General features: G+C 35.4%; 2 protein-coding genes across 26 annotated transcripts in view; one reads left to right on the forward strand and one right to left on the reverse strand.

Annotated features, from left to right (window-relative positions):
- The window catches only part of FUBP1 (far upstream element binding protein 1), a 36,570-nt gene extending 28,136 nt beyond the window's left edge, over positions 1-8,434 (reverse strand). For 11 of the 24 annotated variants that reach the window (XR_005059764.2, XR_012130217.1, XR_012130218.1 and 8 more), the window contains exons 1-2: positions 8,200-8,433; positions 689-779 (exon numbers count right to left, since the gene is read on the reverse strand). Coding sequence is in view for 19 of the 24 variants with exons in the window: in XM_017665290.3 (XP_017520779.1) it covers positions 689-779; positions 8,200-8,319 (211 nt within the window). In the remaining 5 variants the exon portion in view is untranslated. Of the gene's footprint in view, positions 1-688; positions 780-8,199 lie in introns of all 24 variants that reach the window. The other 13 variants (XM_017665293.3, XM_037012491.2, XM_017665292.3 and 10 more) reach the window with 3 other exon arrangements.
- Positions 8,435-8,492: 58 nt separating this feature from the next.
- DNAJB4 (DnaJ heat shock protein family (Hsp40) member B4) overlaps positions 8,493-21,554 on the forward strand; it is a 34,316-nt gene continuing 21,254 nt past the window's right edge. Inside the window, exons 1-2 of one of the 2 annotated variants that reach the window (XM_073234171.1) lie at positions 8,493-8,612; positions 11,452-11,653. The gene's annotated coding sequence lies outside the window, so the exon portion shown is untranslated. Of the gene's footprint in view, positions 9,076-11,451; positions 11,654-21,554 lie in introns of both variants that reach the window. The other variant, XM_017665296.3, reaches the window with a different exon arrangement.

The raw sequence follows: 21,554 nt of genomic DNA on the forward strand, positions 1-21,554 counted from the left end.
CTATAGGCTCATTCAGAATCCTCCTTAAAAAAAAAAAGGAAATAAAAGGGCAAAAAGAAAATGTATCAAAATTCATACATCAAATCTAAAACAAAAAATACGTGCAGACTTCTAAGTTCAGAGGCTTGAACAATTATGTTTTTAAAAAATACAACGCACTGTAAATCTGTTTTAAGCCACATTTTGAGTTAAACCCGAAACACAAAACAAGGTACAAACAAAAAGTAACATTTAAAAAGAAATTATATAACCTGCAACACACTACAGTAGCAAGCTATAGCAACTTCAACCTTTAAAGTGAATTCTGAAATAGCAAAATAATGAAAATATAACATATAAAGATTAATTCATGTATGATGAGAAAAACCAGTGAAATGCCGCCTAAACACTTTATTTTTGTTTCCTCTTTATATTAAGTTGTCTGTGCAAACTGTCAATCTGGCACAAGCCTAAAAGAGGGAAAATGATGTTTTCTAGTAAGACAAAACTAGCTGGTTGACTTAAATTTTACCTACCTTGTCTAGGTTCTTTCTCCCCCCACCACAACTCCCTTTCCTTCTGAGGCCAATATAAACCTTACAATTTTTAGGAACCTTATGTTAAAAGTAATGTTTCAATTACTTGAAAATATTGAAAAATATTTCTACTAAACTCAGTGTAAAACAAAATACTTATGGCTATAACTTACCTCCATCTTCCAAAGGTCTTTTTTGTCCCCCATAACCATAGTCATTTGAATTCAGTGACGTACCAGCATCACCTCCAATTTTTGCTGCAATCTTAAACAAGAACACACCAACATTAATGATAGCATTGTAACTACTATACATTGTTAACTACTACATAACATTCAGTACTCAACTTCCTCATGTATTTCCTAATACATATATATATGCTAAATATCTGTCACACAAGAAAATTTGATAGACAAAATTACAGTTCAATTTGTTTACTACCATTAATAACTTTGAAAGTTAACAAATAATCATCACCTGGAATTAAGCTTCTGATACATCATCTTTTTAAGAACAAAGAAGCAATCAATTTGAAATCTTTAGAATCTAGACTGACCAAATGGCTTTGAGGAAAATCTGTACCCTAATTTTACCTTCTCTATGGCTCTCTCCCATCTTCAATACTTGGTGGAACTCTAAGACTATGCTGTGTAATAGTATTCCTTAGCTACACTTGGTTATTACTGTGCTTGAAACGCGGCTAGCACATCCAAATTCAGATGTGCTTTAACTGTAAAACCACACAGTGGATATGGAAAACTTGGAACAAATGTAAAGAATGTGAAGCATCTCAAAATTTTTCTTATGGAAGACATACTGAAATGGTTGATATTCTGGAGTTTAATAAATGTGACTTGTATTATATTTCTATCAGACAATCTTGTTCTAAGGAAACATCGGGTAAAGGGGAAGCCTAAAAGGATGTACCTAAGCCTCCAACTGCACCACCTCAACTATAAATTGTTTCATTCTTAAAGATTTAACTTTTAGAGTGGGTCAAAATAACTGCTTGCACTAGACTATACAAGCATCATATAAAAAATACCAGCCTCAAGTCACAAGGAGAGCACAACCAGTGGATATTTACTGAATTTCTCTGTGAAAGGGGAAAGGGAAATACTGAGTGCTAGCAATAGGCCATATGTCACACTATAATAAATGTCTTACACACATTTTGTTACTGAATCATCACAACAACCCTTATATAAGGTATTTAATGAGACAGAGATCAATCTTGCAGTTGAAAAAAAATTTTGAGATAGAAACTAGGATTATAGTAAGTCAATGGTGGAGATGTCTCCATTTCTATACACATCTCCATGCTAATTACAATGAGTAATTACCAAAGATGAGTGATGGGTTCATTAGAGTTCATCACATTATTCTTTCCACTTTGGGTATGTTTGGTATATTCCTAATAAAAAAATAGAAAATAAAATGTTTGGTGACTGGAATTCTCCCAAAGAGATCCTAATGTGGATCTACACCAATTGCCTCAAATTTCATTTGAATTAGGAAACTGGAGAGGTAAAAGTACATTCAGAGACTTGAGTCTTAAATCCAGTATATATCACTGAAGTTCGATATATGTATCAGTTCCCATATGCTAAATGTATTTCCTAGGGTTCCTACATTTCTCTTTCCTCTGTGTATCTGTAAGCACATACATCTAAAACAAAGCATATTAAGGATTAAGTGTAAAAATGCTTGATTAAAAAAAAAGTACACAATTTTATTTTCCTGACTCTATAGCTCTGGTCAGTCTAACCTGTCCTAATCATCTTTCACTTTCTCAAACGCCTGTTCGAATCTTTGAGCATCTAATTAAAACCTTATTTCTTCTTGAAAGTTTTCTTTATTACACCTGTAAACAACTGATTTTCACTGCTGGGCATTGATGAGCATTGACGTTAGAAGCAAAGTACTTCAGGCCGAATAGTAGTACAAATGATAGGAAGATGGTTTAAACGGAATATCTTTTACAGTTAGCATTTACAAATGCTCTGTCAATCTGTAAAATCCACTCTCTGGGAGCCTAAAACTTCTGCACAGAGAAAGGATACTTATTTATACCTCCCTATTCACTGAATAGTTGTAAGACTATCCAAATGAAAATGCAAATTGATACTTAGTTCACTGGAAAGAACCAGTAATACCACCTCAAAACTCAGAGCCAATATAAAGATATCAGAAGCGCTTTTAGTAAAAATAGTTAAGACAGATTTGATCAATTCTCCAAGATCAAAAGAAAATATACCGTTCCTAGGTTACTACAAGCAAGATTAAGAGAAATAGCAATTCCTAAAATCCAAACTCCAACTATGTAAAACTCTTATTAAAACTAATAGAACTGGAAATGACAGCCTCTTCAACAACTGGTGTTGGCAAAACTGGACAGCTAGATGCAAGAGAATGAAACTGGATTATTGTCTAACCCCTTACACAAAAGTAAACTCAAAATGGATCAAAGACCTGAATGTAAGTCATGAAACCATAAAACTCTTAGAAGAAAACATAGGCAAAAATCTCTTGAATATAAACACGAGCAACTTTTTCCTCAACACATTTCCTTGGGCAAGGGAAACAAAATAAAAAATGAACAAATGGACTACATCAAGCTAAAAAGCTTCTGTACAGAAAAGGACACCATTAACAGAACAAAAAGGCATCCTACAGCATGGGAGAATATATTTGTAAATGACATATCCGATAAGGGGTTAACATTCAAAACACATAAAGAACTCACATGCCTCAACACCCAAAAAAGCAAATAACCCTATTAAAAATGGGCAGAGGATATGAACAGACGCTTCTCCAAAGAAGATGGCCAACAGGCACATGAAAAGATGCTCCACATCATTAATTATCAAGGAAATGCAAATTAAAACCACAATGAAATATCACCTCACACTCGTTCAGATGGCCAGCATAGAAAAGACTAGAAACAAATGCTGGTGAGGATGTGGAGAAAGGGGAACCTTCCTACACTGCTGGTAGGAATGTAAACTAGTGCAACCACTGTGCAAAGCAATATGGAGGTTCCTCAAAAACTGAAAATAGAAATACCATTTGACCCAAGAATTCCACTCCTAGGAATTTACCCAAAGAAAACAAGTTCTCAGATTCAGAAAGACATATGCACCCCTATGTTTATCGCAACACTATTTACAATTGCCAAGATATGGAAGCAATCCGTAGATGAATGGATAGAGGAGGAGGTATATATACACAATGGAATACTATTCAGCCATAAGAAAAGAAAGAAATCCTACCACTTGCAACAACATGGATGGAGCTAGAGGGTATTATGCTCAATGAAATAAGCCAGGTGGAGAACAAGTACCAAATGATTTCCCTCATTTGTGGAGTGTAACAAAGCAAAACTGAAGGAACGAACTAGTAGACTCAGACTCCAAGAAGGGACTAATGGTTACCAAAGGGGAGGGGTGAGGGAGTGCGGGAGAAGGGGATTGTGGGGTATCATGATTGGTGCATGCAGTGTGTGTGGGGTCACAGGGAAGACAGTACAGCTTAGAGAAGACAAATGGGGACTCTGTGGCATCTTACTACACTGATGGACAGTGACTGCAATGGGGTATGAGGGGGGGACTCGATAATAAGGGTAAATGTAGTAACCACATTGTTTTTCTTGTAAAACCTTCATAAGAGTGTCTATCTTAATAAAAAAAAGGCATAAAAGAAAAGATAAAAAAACTAATAGAACTAAGTATAGGCAATTTCTTTTAATTTACAATAATAATTCAAGCTTTACATTTGGACCTTGCTGCTCTACTTTTAGTAAACTTTTCTGTGCTTTCATTGTTTTAGCATTTTCAACTTTCTTCATTGACTATTCCTAGAATTCAAGAATTCTGGTGTTGAAAAGAAATTTAAGAGATTTAGTCATACCACCTAATTTTAGAAGGAAAAAAAAGCAAAAGCTGATTCTCAGAAGTAAACTGCATAATACCAAAATGACCACCTCCTAATTTTAAGTCCACTACATGCTTCATTAGGTTTTGGGGTCCAACCATGTCTGGTGGGTTGTGATTCTGTTTTGTGTCCCTGCCAAAATTTCTCAAATATTCTGTACCTCATTCACCTTATCTGTGCAAAGGAGGTAATAGTTTCTACACTCACCTTGTACGATGGTTATGAGAATTAATATTAAAGCTTAAAACTAAGCCTAATATGTAGTATATAAATTGACCGTTATTATAAATAAGCATAATACAATTCAAATACTAAGCAGGGTCCACAAGACCTGAAATACGAGATTTAAAAAAGTTAACAAATTTTTATTGTCCTGGCCAAAGATATAGCTACATTCTATTTGTGAAAACTGTGCCTTTGAAGAATAAGCTATACAATTTCTCTTTGTATTCCTAAGATCTGATAAAGCCATAATGTATGCACTCAAGAACTGAATTTTGAAAAAATCTAATTATTTTCAAAACAGAATTTCTTTTCTACATCAAGACACTCGATTCAATTCAGTAAATACTGATTACCTACTATGGGCAAGGTCCTGATGGATTCAGTTTTATACACTTCCCAAGAAGGTGAAGAAGCATGAGCACTAGAAATTATTACTAGGCCACCATTTTATTAAGATTGTCCCCTCTCTACAACACAGGTCATTTTTGCTTTATTATCATAATCAAGTTTTGCTATCCTGTTATGAAATGTTAAAAAAATCATACTCAAATGCTGGTTTTCACTTACGGAAGTAATGGTAATTAACAAGTCAATTCTACTTGATAAAATTTTCATTGCTTTCAAACAACACAATGCAGCCTCAATCACTTTTACAATTATCAAGAGATTTTTAAGAATAATCGCATACTTAAAAGATTAACACAGGCAAAGGTATGAGGGTTGATAGTCTTAACTTATGATCTTCCACTCATCTACTCTGTCTCTGATTGACTTTTTTCTTCATATAACCTCAGGAGAAAAAAAGTTAGGTACACTTCCATTTTCCAGTGTTTAAGAACCTGTTATTTACTGTGACCACCAAAGATCTAATCCAAGAATCCCAAATTCAACCTCTGGAGTTAAGCTTGAAATTCAGATACAACTTTCTATAGTGCATGGGTTGGAAACCCTCAACTAGAGAAGAAATCTGGTGCCCCTCTGTTGGATTTGGCTCACAGAGTATTATAAAAATCTGGACCGTTCACTATAAAAACAAAGTTATCCGGATTCTCTGAAAAAAATACTGCGCAACTCAACCTAAGTTACCAGACAGCAACAGAGTAAATGCTACTAGCATTTATTTACTAGATAGGGACCAGGGATCCTAACCACTTGTTCTGATTTTCTGCATAACAAAGAATTGTCCAGCTAAAAATGCTAATAGCATGGCCACTGGTACACAGCAATTTGAGGGTAAGAAGCTGTTCTCGTACCTTTTCCTTCCAAAAACATTAGCATAATATACCTTGAACAAAGAAACTAAAGGTTAGATGGAGATTTTGTAAATATAATTTCCGTAGCCTTTTAAGAATAGATAAGGAAATAGTTTAGATAATATTAGCCTAACTTGTTCGTTCTGTCCAGGTACTCTTCCCTATATAATCAGGTAAGCAGCTACAACTGATATAAAGAGGCATCCTTAAGTGTAATCAGAAAGGATAATTCAACTAAAAAGCTAAATTTTGGAATCTCAGATTTAAGATAAATTGTGTAAAGGAACAAATTACTATAGCAAAGACATCTGCAAAGCGTTATAACGACAGCATGGGGCAGCTGACTTATTGGCATATGAGTAAGAGTACAAGAAATTCCATGGTTTGTAGTTTCTATTTAATACAGAAATCCCGCAATTTCTTTTATTAAGAAAGCAGTCTAACTTCATCAGGAAATTGTAATGTAGCTAAATAGTGAAGTCCAAACTTTTAATTAAAGTAAAGCATGGCAACCCAAAGCCCTTCAGAAGCTGAATCCATTTGTACCTTTTCTCATCTCATTGTCTACCCTCTTTCCCCCATCCCACACTATCCTCCAGTGACTTCATTCTTGGGGTCGCGTCATTCCAAAAACCCCTGTACCTTTGCATATGCTGCTGCTTTCCTTCCCTGGTCAAACTCTCACCCATTCTTTAATGCCTTGCTTAAAGTTATCAATCCTTTACTTTATGAGGCACTCCACTACTCCCTGGTGGTGTGTACAGTGCCTGACTCATAGGGAGAACTCTATAAATGTTTACAGAACTAGTGGATGAACTAACAGTGGCCATATTTTGTCTAATCCACTCTGAAAGCATTAACCAGATACTACTATTCATTTGCACTCGGCTCCCTGATTATATTCTAACTTCCTAGAAGGCAGAAATTCAATTCACACCTTAAGAAAACATCTCTAGTATCTAATTACAGTGTACAACAGACTAATTCAATATGCAGGCTGAAAAAAATAGTTCAGGTCAGTCTTTCAACCCATTCGAATAAAAACCCTTCTAACAGAGTTTCTGTCACTATATAAATGTTTCAGCTATTACTCTAAACACATTCAGAATAAAAATATGTGGAAAAAAAACTGGTATTAATGGTGACTTTCAGTTAACTTTTTCGAGTATTTATTTAAAAAACAAGAGCAGGTACATTTTTGTGTTTACATTATATAAGTAAGCGATTTGTCATATTTTATGGATTGACTCAAATGACCCTTTAATCGAACTGGGATAAAAAAAATGTTAACGACGTTAACTCCTAATACAATCAAAATATTACCACAAAATTCGTTTCTGATTTCCATCCACTTAACAATGTGGTCTAAAAACATCTAGCACCCAATATGCATAGTATCATAAGGAGAATAAGATTTTGTTTTTGCTTACATACAAGTCTATACGAACACCACACATTTTAAATAAGAGACTAACTAGTAAAGGTAAAGTTCAAATTCAGAAATCTTTGAATTTCTAGAGTACAGGTACTTTCAAGTTTTTGATTGGGAAAGAAGTGCCTTAGGGGCAAATGCACGCACCTACGTAATACAAAGAGGTCTGGATAGTTTACGACTCTGAACTGAGAGGCAGTTTCAAACTGAAAGTTCGGATATAATGCGCCTGAAGCCATTTTGAGAAATAAGGGGGGAGGACTGGTAGAACACACTGATACGTAAATCCTGCCCTGAGGAAGGATTCCAACCTGGGATACTAGGTGCTCTCTTAAGTCTCTTCATTGTAAGTGTTAAAGTGAAGAATACCCGAAGATTAATTGCGAGAGAGGTCGAATGAGCTGGAAGCTGTAAAGACTGCTTTAGTGACATACCTCTTTTCTTACTATGGCTCCTGTGGCCAGACCCTAATCTTTCCCAAACGCATTACCAGAACCTTCCGTACTATTGTGTAAAACTACGCGCGCTTTATCCCACGGAGTATGTTATTCTTAAGAAAAGGAAATGCTACGCTAACTCCTTGGGAAAAGTGCGTGTTCCGCATAAGAGAAAGACCGAAAGTCATCTATGCGTAGCACGCGTTGTGGTTTTCAGTGGCTCAGACACCAAGAACACAAATCCGAGTTCTTGCCTCTAATCGGTATTATCAACGAAAGGATATCCGGGTCTCCTCACATTTGAGTCTGGAAGGACACTTCTTTCCGCGAAGAAATAGCGGCCTACTCAGCCAGCGGCCAATTACCGTGAGCTGTAGGAATCCCGCCGCGCGGTCCAGACTTACCTGCCGGGCTCTCTGCAGCGCATCTTTGAAAGCATCGTTAACTCCTCCACCACCGCCGCCACCCCCTCCACCACCAGCCGAGCCAGAGGAGGGTGGAGGCACTGTTGAATAGTCTGCCATATCTACACTACAGTAACCGCTGCGGCTCCTTTGAAGAGACCTTCCCTCCGCCAACTGCTAAGAAAGAAAGAAAATGGCGGCCGTCGAGCCTGTATTACATTCTTGCGCGACCATCGTGCCGTAAAGGGGCGGAGACTGGAAGGAGAAAGCCTCGCGATGTTTTGAAGCAACGCGTTAGTGTAGGGGTGGGGGTTGAAAGAAAAGGCAAAGCAAGAAGATGTCACGAGAATTTCGTTGAAGATTTCGCGAGAACGGGGTTATTTTGGCGCCTCCCTTCTGCGCGTCTTTAGGGGGTGTGTGTCGTTGTCTCTCTAGGTTGGTGACTGTGGTTGGCCACAGTCTCTGAAAGCCTGAGGAAAAGAGTAGTAGTTTCTTATCGGTCGCAGCTTTAGGGAGGCAGTGTGGGTGTATTTTCCGCTAAGGGTCTCTGTATCCTTGGGGAAGGGATACGATGAATAGGAGTAACTGACGCAACAGTGTCTCTCCAGAGCGGCAGCTAAGAGGCGGCTTTGGGAAGCGCGCTGGGGCGCCGCGCGGCGACGCTCCGGAGAACGCTGTCCGGCCTAGCGGGAGCTCGGCATGATTTTCAGGGTAGTAAAGAGTCACTGTATTTTACTTCTAGACTGTCAGATATTTTAGTTTTGTTGCAAGTGGGGATGAATTCAGGCTGGAGGCCTCATAGTTCTCGAGCTGCTTTCGAAGTTTTTGTATGAATAATGTGGATGAGGCTGTGACAATATGACCTTTTATAAAAACGTGAGTCGTCATAAAATTAAGTTTTGACTAGACTTAGTAACCTAGAATTGTATGTGTTCTTGGCCAGTTTTATTGAGGTCTTTGTAATTAAGAACATTCGTTTCCTGACCAAAATTGACTTAGCGGTGTGTTAGAAATAGTTTTCCCCAACCCCAACCTGTGGGAACTCTAATGTAAGGTAATGTTCTGAATTGTCATTCTAGGACACACACACCTCTCCCTCTTTTCCCCATCTCTATATTTTTTAAAGTTCTCTAATACCTACTTCAATTACAAAGTAGTTCCAGACCTTCCTGAGGCGTGGCATATAATTTACTGGATTAATAGTTTTAGACTCATTAGGATGCTTTCGGAATCTTATTTAGGAGTCAGTGATTTTTTTCCCCAAAGTTATTAATTTTTTAGATAACAAAGAATGAGATAAAATGAACTTTACCAAATTTGACATTTTCTGCTTTGTGAATTAGGTCTAGAAGTGCTTGTTTCCATTGCTGGTCTTAGAATAATTGAGAGAAATGTGTTATGCAGCTCTTCCTGATACCTAAAACTAATGTGTCCACCTTCTCAAGGCCCAGAATAAGTCGGATAACAGTTACATGCCCATAGATAGAAGTTGGCCATCATTTTCCTCTAATGAGCTTTTCCTACCATCCTATCCGTTTATAGCCATGATAATCTTTTCAGTGTTGATAGCCATCCCTTTAGATTTTGGTGGAATTTGTATTTGGAAAAGCAATGACCGTATTGGACTACAGATTTAAGCATAACTGGTGAAAAGAAAAACTAAGCACAGTGTTGGGTATTGTTAAATAGAATTTTTCCAGTTGTAATTTCAGAAAGTCTGTCCAGCAAGTACTTATTAATCAGTAACTAATTTTTTCATATTTTATTAGACATACCTATCAGTCCTGTTAACATTGTGTTAACCACAGTAATATAATTTACCTCCAAACAAACTGTGTCATGTAAATCACAATTTTTGTTTCCTCTAAATATTGAAAATAAGTAAGGACCTCCATTTCTGTTTATTTGTAGATTCTCCTGGAAGTATGGTTATTATAGGCTGGGAACCAGTTAGAATCAGTCTAGATCAGGATTTCTCAACCACAGCACTGTTGACACTTAACAACCAGATAATTCTGTGTTGTGCAGTACTACTATGCATTGTAGTATATTTAGTAGCATTGTTGGCCACTACCATAGATGCCTCTAGTATTACCCACTCACCACCAATTGTGACAACCAAAAATTTCTATAGATACTGCAGATGTACCCTGAGAGGCAAAATCACCCAACACAGAACTGGTCAGCTTTGATTCTTGCCCTTTCCTTTCACCTCCATCGGGGAGACCTATTTACCATACTTTCCAGGTATATTCCAAATCCCATTACTCCCCACCTCCAGTGCTCCTGAGTTACCATCACCTCTGTCTGAGACTGTTACTGCAACATTCTAGTTGTTTTTCTATTCCTGCTCTTTCAACTCTGCGATTTACTTTTAAAAACTGTGAAATTCGGTACAGAAAATTATATAATATAAATGTAAGTTCTCAAAAGTAACAAGCACCCATTACCAGTAATGTGAGTTAATTTTGAGTCCACTCAATTTCGAAGCCATTTGTACTTTGCTGATTATTCTAGATAATTTCATTGTAATGGTGAAATCATACTTGTCTTGACTGAGGGAATTCCCTTTTGCAATGTAAATCCTTTTAAATAAAAGTGGATGCATTATAACTGATCTAAAATTAGTTTATTGTGGTTTGAGAGATTGTTTAAATATTTAGCTGAATTGTATATTTTATAGTCAGATTCATATCACAGAAATTGGTAAGGATGAAGCAAAAGTCAGTGTTTTTGAGCTTATAGAAGTCTAGCTAGCAGGGAGCATTTAGATTTACCAAATAACAAAAAAAATTATATAGTAAAAGTTGGCCTCATTAATGGACTGGCAAGGTTCTTCATTTTACTTTCTGATTTACTGTTTACCAAATGACTGATTCTTAGCACAGTTGGATTTATTAAATCTGTGTTAAATATTAATAGATTCTTTATTATAGCTATTAGAGAAAAATAGTCCATAATGACTTTTTGAACAAGCATTTTAGAGTGGCAAAATTGCACAAGCTTCTTGCCTCACCTTTATACCCATCACCTATCTCTTAGTCAGAGTATCTGATAACTTCATGCTGCACTCTGTCGTTTAAACCAGGCCTGTATTTTTTAAGTGCACAGTCACAGCAGATTCAGGTTAGATTTGAGGAGGACAATGTTCACTTCAAACTAAAGTAAATGGTCCAGGATGATGTTGGGGTGTAAGATCATTATGGTGGTCATTGGTCTTAATGATTATATCCTTTCTGATTGAATTTCTAGAATTCTTTTTCATACTAAGGTGTGAAGGGAAGAAGGAAATATTTGCATTTTAAAGAACAATTGTTAATACAAGTGTAACTCTGGAACATTGTGGAGTACAGTTTGATCATTTTCTGGAACGGGAGGCAGCCCCATATAGAAGAACGTACTGTGGACTTGGTCCTAGAGGATCTAGAGTCAATTCTGATCCATGTGCCCTTTGGTAAGTCACACTAACTTCTTCCTTTTACCAGCATGCCAAAAAGAGAGGACAATTTAATCTGTTTCTCAAAGTAGCCAGCAGTAACAGATAAGTTTTTACACATTGATTTCTGTTTCCCCTTTCAGAAGTTACCATAGTATTAATTGCATTTTCAATTACTGGAAATTTTTTCTCTGATTTGGGTGCCAAATTTGACAGTGTATCCTTAGTAAAGGGCTGTTAAAGTGTTGAAGAATAGTAGGATTTTGCTCATGACCATTGATTTGTCCTAAATCCAGGTTTTTACCATCTCTGTCATTCCCACCTATCGTAACTGTAGAATCTCTGGGCCTTTGCGCACAACTTTTTCTTTGTTAGGAATACTCATCTCTTTAATTTTACTGTTGCCTAGTAATTTCCATTTTTCCAGGAAGCCTATTTAAGGATCTCAAATTTAGGGATTCCTATTTGTTCTTATGTGTCATGTCATGGAAATAATACCATAGTACTTACTCTTTATTTGGAATTCCCACTAGATTGTAAGGTCCATGACAATATGAGCTATGTCTTTTTCTGTCTTTACTGCATAGCACACCTTAAAATATAGCTGTAGCCAATAATACCTAGTACTATATGCTGGGCACTGTTCTAAGTGCTTTGCATGGATTTAATTTTTTCTCACATTGGCTTTATGAGATAAGTGCTGTTAAAATCTCCATTTTGCAGGGGCACAGGTAAGTTAGCTAACTTGCCCAAGGTCACATATTAGAGCTGTGATTGGAACCCAGACAGCCTGACATGAAAGAGTGAAAGAATCTATAAAAAGTCAAGTAATGAAATCATCTCTTTGTAATTTCTAGGATATGGTTCATACCTTAGTATTTCATATTTGGGCTTTTTAAATATTTGCATTAGTGTTTTTTTCCATTTACATAATATTTTTTTATTAAGGTATTGATGTACACTCTTATGAAGGTTTCACATGAAAAACAGTGTGGTTATTACATTCACCCATATTATTGAGTCCCCCTATACCCCATTGCAATTACTGTCCATCAGTGTAGTAGGAAACTACAGAGTCACTATTTGCGTTTTCTTTTTGCATTAGTTTTTATCAAGACTTTCTTTATGGGAAGATAGCTCTTAATGTAAGGTTATAAAAATAGATTACTTATAAAAATTTAAAGAGCCATGTGAGTATGTTGTGATAAAAACTCACTTTTCTATATTGTTACTTGCATTGGATGGATTATTATATGCCTTACTAAAGTATATAGTGCTTTATGGTGTCTGTGTATATATACACATATATATATATATATTTTTGATGATTAGTGTTATTTTTCAAATTCATTATTCAGAGGGTTTATGTGTTTGTAATCCATGTCGCTAACTAAGTTGTAAGCCTTTTCAATTCAAGACAGTTGATTAATTTTATTTTTTACCCTGTATTACCACATAGCACCTATGATAGTGTTTATACTGTTTGCATATTGGATTCCTGTACAAAATAACTATCTGCCAAAAAATATATTAAGAGTTTTTAGATTAGATTCTTCTGAAAATCTGAGTAAAGTTCTTTGTAGGTTAATCTTTTAGAACAATACTTGAGAAAAAGTTTTTTTGTGAATATATAATAATTTTTTTCTGCCCTTTAGCACCTCTTCAGTGAAGGTAGAAGGCATGTGGGGGAGGCAGGAGGGGTTTGCTAAAGTTCAATTCCCAACTTTACAGGCTTCCTCAAGTCTAATGAGAGAAGGAAGATCCTTATTATATCATACAAAGGGCCTGTTTGAACTTTTAGAGTATTTGGCTAGTTGCACACATCTGTGCACATCATGTCTTTAAGCAGGATTTGTCCTTTGACCAGGAGCATAGAAAATGCAATGCAGCATCATAGAACATACAGGAAATTGGATATCAATATTTAGTGAGAAAATTTTAGAGCTGTCTGCCCTTGCTGATAAGCCATAACACTCCCAGCTTCCCAATACTTTAGGGATAATGCTAGGTTGAAAATTTGGGACTCCTGAAAGCATCTGTCTTGAAAAACTACCCTTTACCACCCAGTTCTTGAGTGATTTTTAGCTAATTCTATAGCATGTATTCCAGTAACTTTGATAATAAAAATTGATACAAAATGCTGCAGAACATATTATGTACATAAATATGTACTATATATGGTTTCATAAGTTACTTTAAATTAGTCCAATACTTATTCCCGAAATATTTCTTCAAATTTGTGCTTGCAGCTACCTCCAAGATTTTTAGATATTGCTGCAAAACCAAAATGTGTAAAATAAGTTACTGTATTTACTGTTTTTTTTTCCCTTTGTGGTCAAAAACATGTTTATTTTCTCCTCCCCTACTAGGATCATATGTTTATGCATCAGTACCTTTCATTTCTGTTAATTTATCTGTTACATTATATCTTTACCCAAATAAAGACCCAGATTGAAAAAAATATTTTTTCATGAAACTTAACCCCTGACCAATTCCAGTGATCTTATACTTAACTCAGTGGTTGTCCATAAGGTTTCCGGGGAGATTTTTTAAAATGTGAAAGCTGGTCTCCAATCCCCAACTCCCAAAGACTCTGATTTAATTGGTCTATATTTGTATCTAAACATTTCCTAGGTTGATCCATAAATTACAGCCCAAACTTGAGAACCACTGAAATATAACTGAAGTCAACATGCTTCAGACTTTTGCTTGTTTTAATGCCTTGTAGTTCTGTAGTTGTTACAGGCATATAGTTTTGAGAACTCGGAAGTCTAGAAACATCTTTTAGACTATCAATTTATTATTGATCTAGGCTTGGGTAGCGTTTCTTAAACGAGTACGTTTGAGAAACATACTCTGCATCATCTCAGGTGCTTTTAAAATATGGGTACCTGGACTTAGTGAATCATGTTTTAGGAAACCTACATTTCTTTTTTTAAAAAAAGCATTGCAGTTGATTCTTAATGCTCATCAAAGTTTGAAAACTGCCCTTTTACGCAATACGTATTTAATATATGCAGAATTAAGCTGAGTTAAATTTTGTTTCTCCAGCTAGACTACAGTAAATGTTCTGAATAAAGAGATCTTGTTCTCTTGCCCCTCTGTGTAAGAGAGGGCTGATCAAGGACTGGATCTTAGTCTCTGGTTTGCCTGGTATAGTATGGCTTAGTGCTTTTATGTTGGTAAAAACTTAATAAATATCAAATTGAATTCTTTGTTTGAATTAAATTGAATTCTTATTTACCATTTTCCTGCAGAGCTGGAGCTTAAAGAATTACTGAATATGTGGTTATCAATGTTGGGGGCCTTTGAGGTTAGATGGCACTGAAGAGTAGCTTCATTCAAACTTCTCATAGAATATCAGACTTGGACATACTTTGAAGATCATCTAGTCTGTTTCTTTCATTTTATGGTGCAGGAAATTGTGACCCATATTGCTTGAGTGCCTTGTACAAAGTGACCAGATTGTTAGACTCCTAATCAAATGCTCTTTATTTCATGAAATAATCTATGAAGCAGCATTGGTTGGGTTAAATTTTATTTGGAGGTTTTCTGCTGCTTAAGTATAAGTAGAAGAATCTGTGTAGAACCAAAAACATTTAGATTTTTGTAATCAGGACATCTACCTTTACTCACAGCATTTCCTTTTTGAAATAGATTATTGGAAGATGTGGATATCTTTGCCAGTGAAATCCTTAACTGAAGATGCATGGGCATGAGATGTAATACTCATTTGGCATACTTATTGTTATTTTTAATGGAACTTTGCTTCTCTGTCCTGACATTTCTATGTCTCTATTTATAGCACTGATCTCTTTGGAATTTGCTTTCTGATTCCGTTTGTTCTTTTATGTTGCTTCATATTAACTGATACTCTCATTTCATTTTTTAAAAAATGTATTTAAGAGGACTTGAGAAGGAAAAGAAAGAATTCCAATTTTTAAAATAAGCATCTGAAATTACCATTTTCACATGACTTACCATAATCTTTGTTAATAACAGGCTATCTAATTGTAGTGCCTGATGATACAAATACTATTTTTCAAGATAGAATGGTAGTTTATTTTTTTAATTTAAAAGCCTATGAAACCTATAATAAATTCCTTTTTTCCAGGACAGTTACTACTATTAGATTAACAACCCTATTCCTTAACTATATTTTGATATAAGCGAAGATCAAGAGATTTTAGTTAGAGCCTTTAAGTAGTATATTCTTCCAGGACAGGAACTGCCTTATTTACCTTTGAAACTAATGTAATACCTGGATCTAGTAGGTGCTTATTAATATGTTCATCTATTCAATATGGAAAAATGCTGGAGATAGAGTAGCGAACAAAATGGACAAATATTCTTACCTTTCGGAGCTTATCCTAGTGAGTGAGTGTTGAATGAAACTATGGATCACTTTACAAAGACTTGATATTTGTTTTCAGATAGTTATTTGTATCAGTCTAAAAGAGAGTAGTTTATTAAGCAATGGGATGAGGAGTTGGAATGGGAGAAACCTAATGATTAGATCATTTATCCATAAAATATTTCCTAGTATATGTAAAATTATTTAAGTAATCACCTAATTGCCAGTCATTGTCATCCTGATTGTCATTCAGTTCTCATGTTGTGTTTGCAATACTGAGTAAAGGCCTCAGTTGCTAGCCAGGCAACAACCAGGGAACTTCATCTCAAATCATATACCACTATCTCTTATTGTGCTGGCCCAAACCCCCTATATCCCAAAGTTCTAGTTGTTTACTTGTTGAGTGATTGATCTTCACACCAGAGTGTGAGCTCCACAGTGTACCTTGTCTGTCTCAGTCACCACTGTATCATAAAATAATGTGCTACATAGTAAATATTGTGAATATTAACTCAGTCAGTCCTTGACCACTCAAAATGCAATTCCTCCTTGTCCATGTCTACAGCCTACATCTAGTCTTCATCAATATTACTCAAACAATAAAAATCTTCAACTCTGGTAGTCTTCTCTCAAGATCTCTTTCCACTTTAGCTTGTTTATTTTAATGTACTCCATCTACTCTAGTCTTTTGACACTTATCCTTTTCTTTCGATCTCTTACTTTCTGGTCTTCAAGAGTTTTCAATTTCTATTCCCCTGTGTCTTTGAGTTATATCCACTCTTTAAATCCACAACTCTTAATCAAAATAGGGTTTGCAGTTAGATAAGCTTCAATTCACCATGTGCTAAGTACCAAATTATTTAATTTTGCCAGGTTTAACCTTTTTTCAGTCTCAGTTTGTTCTTTGATATCCTAAACATTGTTATGAAAATTAAATGAGATTATTGTAACCAGATGCTTTGCCCATAGTAATTTTTTAAAAACCCTTATTAAACAACCAAAAAATCTGTATGCACTGTGGCTCTGAGGGCTGGTTGATTCAGCAGCTCAAAAAGGTTTGGGGTATCCATGTTTTTTCATCTTTGTCCTCTGCCGCCATCAGCATGTGGCTTAGTACCTCTAATGATTGCATAGTGGCTGCCACAGTTCCAATGTTAAACAGTCATGATTGTAAAGTTTCTTCTTTTGAAAAGCAAAGCAAGGAAACCTTTCTATTACCCACTTCCCTTGGATGCCAATTGAACTAATCTTGTGTTGGCCGAAGCTGACTTGCTCTAGCAAGTAACATACTTAGTTTTAAATAAAATTCATCTCCTGGGGCTAAGGGAGGGGCACCACCTCCCTAGTAATTATTATTATCACTGTTGTGTTTGTGCACCTTAGGACTCTGTCCTTAGACCCTTTTTTTTTTCTATTTATAGTCACTCTAGTATAATCTCCTTTGCCTTTCCTGGTTTTAAAAGTCACCTTTACTCCAAATGTTTTATCTTCTCTCTAGACTGCTTCTATGAATATCAGAATAATATCTAACTGACTAGTAGGATTACCATTTGTAGGTTTAGTAGGCATCTTAATATATCTAATATTGAATTCTCCAATATTCCCCTCTAACTGTTCTATCTTCCTATTTTAGTAAACAGCAATTCTGGTGTTTCAGTTGGCTCAAGCTGAAAAACCTTGGAGTCATTATTGATTTCTCTTACATCCTACATCTGAATCATCCTACTGACTCTACCTTTAAAATAAGTAAAATAGCACCTCCCCTGCTAAATCCTCTTTCAAAGAATAATTATAATGTGCTCTTATTGGTCTTACATCCTTGCCCACCATCCTATCCCACTCTGTTAACATAGAAACCAAAGTGATCCCATCATTCTTCTGCATAAAACTCAATGGCTTCTCATCTTTCCTCAATACAAAGTCAAAGTCTTTAATAGCTTTAAACAAAGCTCTGAAACATCTACCCACCTAGTATTTCTCTGACCATCTTCTAATCCTTTCACTACCCTTACCCCATCATTCTGACTACTACACCTCAAAGATGCCTGACATTCTCTCACCTCCAGGCTTTTATACTTAATATTTCCCTCAACCTGGTGTGTTCTTTCCCCATATATATTTCCCCTTTTCCCCCTTTTCAGGTTGTAATGAAAATGTCATTTTTTCTGGGAAGCTATTTCTGGCCACACCATCTAAAATTTTAAATCTCTTATTTACTTTTCCTACTTTATTTTCCTTAGCTACCACCACCATCTAACATTTCATACAGTATTTTTAAAAAACTTTTTAGTTATTTAAAAAAACTTAAATCTCCCACATTAAAATGTAAAATACATGAGGCAGGGATTTTTTGTTCAAACTATTCCCAGTACCTAGAAAGGTACCTTGGTATATGGAAGATGCTTAATCAACTGAAGAAATGAATGAAATGAATGTCCATTTGTCATGGTTTCTGGTTTCAGCTGGGTCTTAAGAGTCTTCTGTTTTCTGATTAGTTTCCTTCCTGTTTCCTGTAACTACTATGCCAGTCCATCACCATTCTTATTCAAATGCCCCATTTTTATTCTCAGCTGTTTAGTAGGGGATGTCCTTTAAAAAAATTTTTTTTTAGAGGATTGATAGTGTCTCTGAACTTCTTGGTCTTCCTAAGTCCTTTTGCCTTCAAATACATAAATTTGTCATTTATTTTCTTTTAATCTCAGAGCCCACTTTTAATTTTGTTCTAATTTCATCTATTTGTACTCTTGGTACCAAACCCTTCTATTTAAGCAAACCTTATTTAAGTGATTATTCCTTATGTATTGTTTGTACTGTTACATATTTTATTTTCCTATATATTGTTTTCTTCCTCTCTTGACTATCTGAAAACCTCCTTTAACACTGTCCCTTGTTGCAACTCCCTTCTTTCCCTCAGTTAACTTTGTTGAAGTGTTTAAGTTTACTATTCCATTTTCATATCCCTCATTTTTCTCATTTCACTGGATTCTGGCTTGTGCCTTCATAACCTACAAATCCATCTACCTCCTAGGATTGTTGTGCTCTTAATGAGGTGTCATATCTATTAAGTTTTTAGAATAATGTTTGTGCATACTATGAGTGCTTACCATAATTAGCTATAACTACTGAAACAATAATCAATCATTCTCACTCTCATGGGTCCTTATCTATCATCCTGCTTGACTTTCCTATATCCTTCATGAAATACTCTTCCTTTTGGTTTTTGGGTCACCACTTGTGTCAGGATGATATCAGCTCTAAGTAACAGAATCTCTTTAACATTAAGTCCAGTGATAGGTGGCTCTAACACTGATTCAGAGATGCAGCAACACTAGCAAGATTACCCAGGCTTTTGCTGTCTTTGAACTCTGTCATGCTCACTGTGTCACAGATGTTTACCTTCAGGGTTGTAGATAGCAAGCATCATGTTTTCATCATCCAAAAGCAGAAAGTCATTGCTGGGGTTTTTCTTGGGTAGTTGTCTCTTTATAGGGAAGACAGTCTCCCAAAAGTCCCCTTACATCTCATTGGCCATCCCTACACTAGTCCCTGGCAAAAGGTGATGTAATTACTGTGATCGACTAAAACTAACAGCGAGTCATTCTTCAAGGAAGCTTCTGTCTTCCTCGACTTCATTACTCAATTCTGAAAGAAAGAAAATACTGGCCAGAAAGAAGGTAGAAATGGTTGTTTGGTTCATAATCACTAGTGTGACATACCATTCTCCTCTGGTTAATTTCTGTTCCTTTTCAGTGTTTTTCATTGACTCTTGATTGATGTACCTCTTAAATACTGGACATCCCAAAATTCTGTCATTGAGTTTTTCAAAAATTCCTCTTTTACACTTTAACACCTGTGCTATGATCTTTTCTAAATATCTCCTGCGAACACTTCTTTCCTAAGACCCACTTCAGAATATCCAACTCTGTACTGGACATCTTTATCTACTTCCAATTAAATTGAATATTGTTGTATTAGGCATACATGGCTTATATTTGTAGCTTGCTTTAAGTTTCTTTCGGACAGCATTCTAGATTATGTGATCTTTCAACATAAAGTGTTATAATCAAATATCAATTTATAAGACTCATTTAAAATGGCCTAGAAATTCTATAGTTTCTTTTGGCTTTCTGATTCAATATTGAAAAATATTGTAGAGAACCAATTTGACTGATTCCAAAATGCTGGATTAGTTCACCGTATGTTCACTAACCCTCTAGTAAGTTTTTCAGTGACTGCTTATGAAAGAGAGTAAAAAAAGAAGGGCATGCAATTCCATAGGGTCAATACATCATAGCGTATTACTACATTTTGCTTTTTAAGATCGTTTGTATTCCAGAATATTCAACATCCAAATAAGAGTAGAGAATAAAATAATAAAAATAATAAATACCTGTGTCTGTAGCATGCAGTTCCATCATATATTTAACAGGATTTCTATAGATGGATATATAATATGTGTTATTTCTAGATCTTCAGTGTTACAAAGTGTTGCAGTAAATAACATCTTTACACATTTATTATTATGCATACATGCATCTTCTTATGAAAGATCAATGCTTAAGAGTGGGACAAAGGGCATCTACATTCGAAAATATGACAGGCCCAGCAAAATTGTCCTACAAAGTGGTGGGTGCTTTACACTTGCACCAACAATGGATGCATATGAAGTCCCATATGTGAGTATGTTACATTTACATAATGAATGAAAAGCAATAGGATTTTCACATGAAAGAACAGTTTTTGAAAAAATCAAATTAAATTTCTAAAATTATATTATCAAACTCTGAAATATTAAACTGTTCTGCTTAAAAAAAAAAAAAGTCAAGTTGTTACTAGGCTGTTTTGTTAGGTTACATTTCAGTACCACCACAATAAAATCAGTTCTCTACTTGCAAAAAAGGATGTGATTTTTGAAATTTTCATCAACTTGTTAAAGCAATTTTATTTTTTAAAAAGGCATGTACTTTAAAGTTTTTTGAATTTCACTTAAAAAAATTTTTTTAAAGACCGTTAAATCGCTAAAATTAAATGTATATATGCTATTAGAGTCCTTTGTGCAGGAAGTATTATAAACTCAAGCAATGACCATAGCAAAACTTGAAAACTTTGGGAATTATTAATATGACTATACTGATAAAGTGCTAGGGAATATAGATATTACAGACAGCAGTCCAAGGGAAATTTGGCTGATAAAGCTCTTCTTTCTATCAACCTTTTTTAGGTTAGCTTGACATTTTTAAGTGGTGCTCTTTGGAAGCTTACAAATACTAATGAAATATTGTTAAGAACACTTTGCCCTACTCAGAAAACCAAAGACATAATTTCACTAGCTTCAAAGCAAATTGACACTTAAGAAATGAAGCGTTTAAAATAGTTTGTTTCAAAGGCCTAATGAATTAGCACTTTTTGAAGAACATGAAGGAACATCATTAAGTAAAAAGCAACATTCAAAACTTTGGACAATCTGACCGTAACTTTTCTGTCATTTTCCTAAAACAAGTCTTCCTAAATCTGTGCTTTAAGCTGACCAATCTTTTGGCTCTATCAAAAGGCCCTGCTCAACAT

Source organism: Manis javanica, chromosome 4 (genome assembly GCF_040802235.1).
Source record: "Manis javanica isolate MJ-LG chromosome 4, MJ_LKY, whole genome shotgun sequence".
Lineage (NCBI taxonomy): Eukaryota > Metazoa > Chordata > Mammalia > Pholidota > Manidae > Manis > Manis javanica.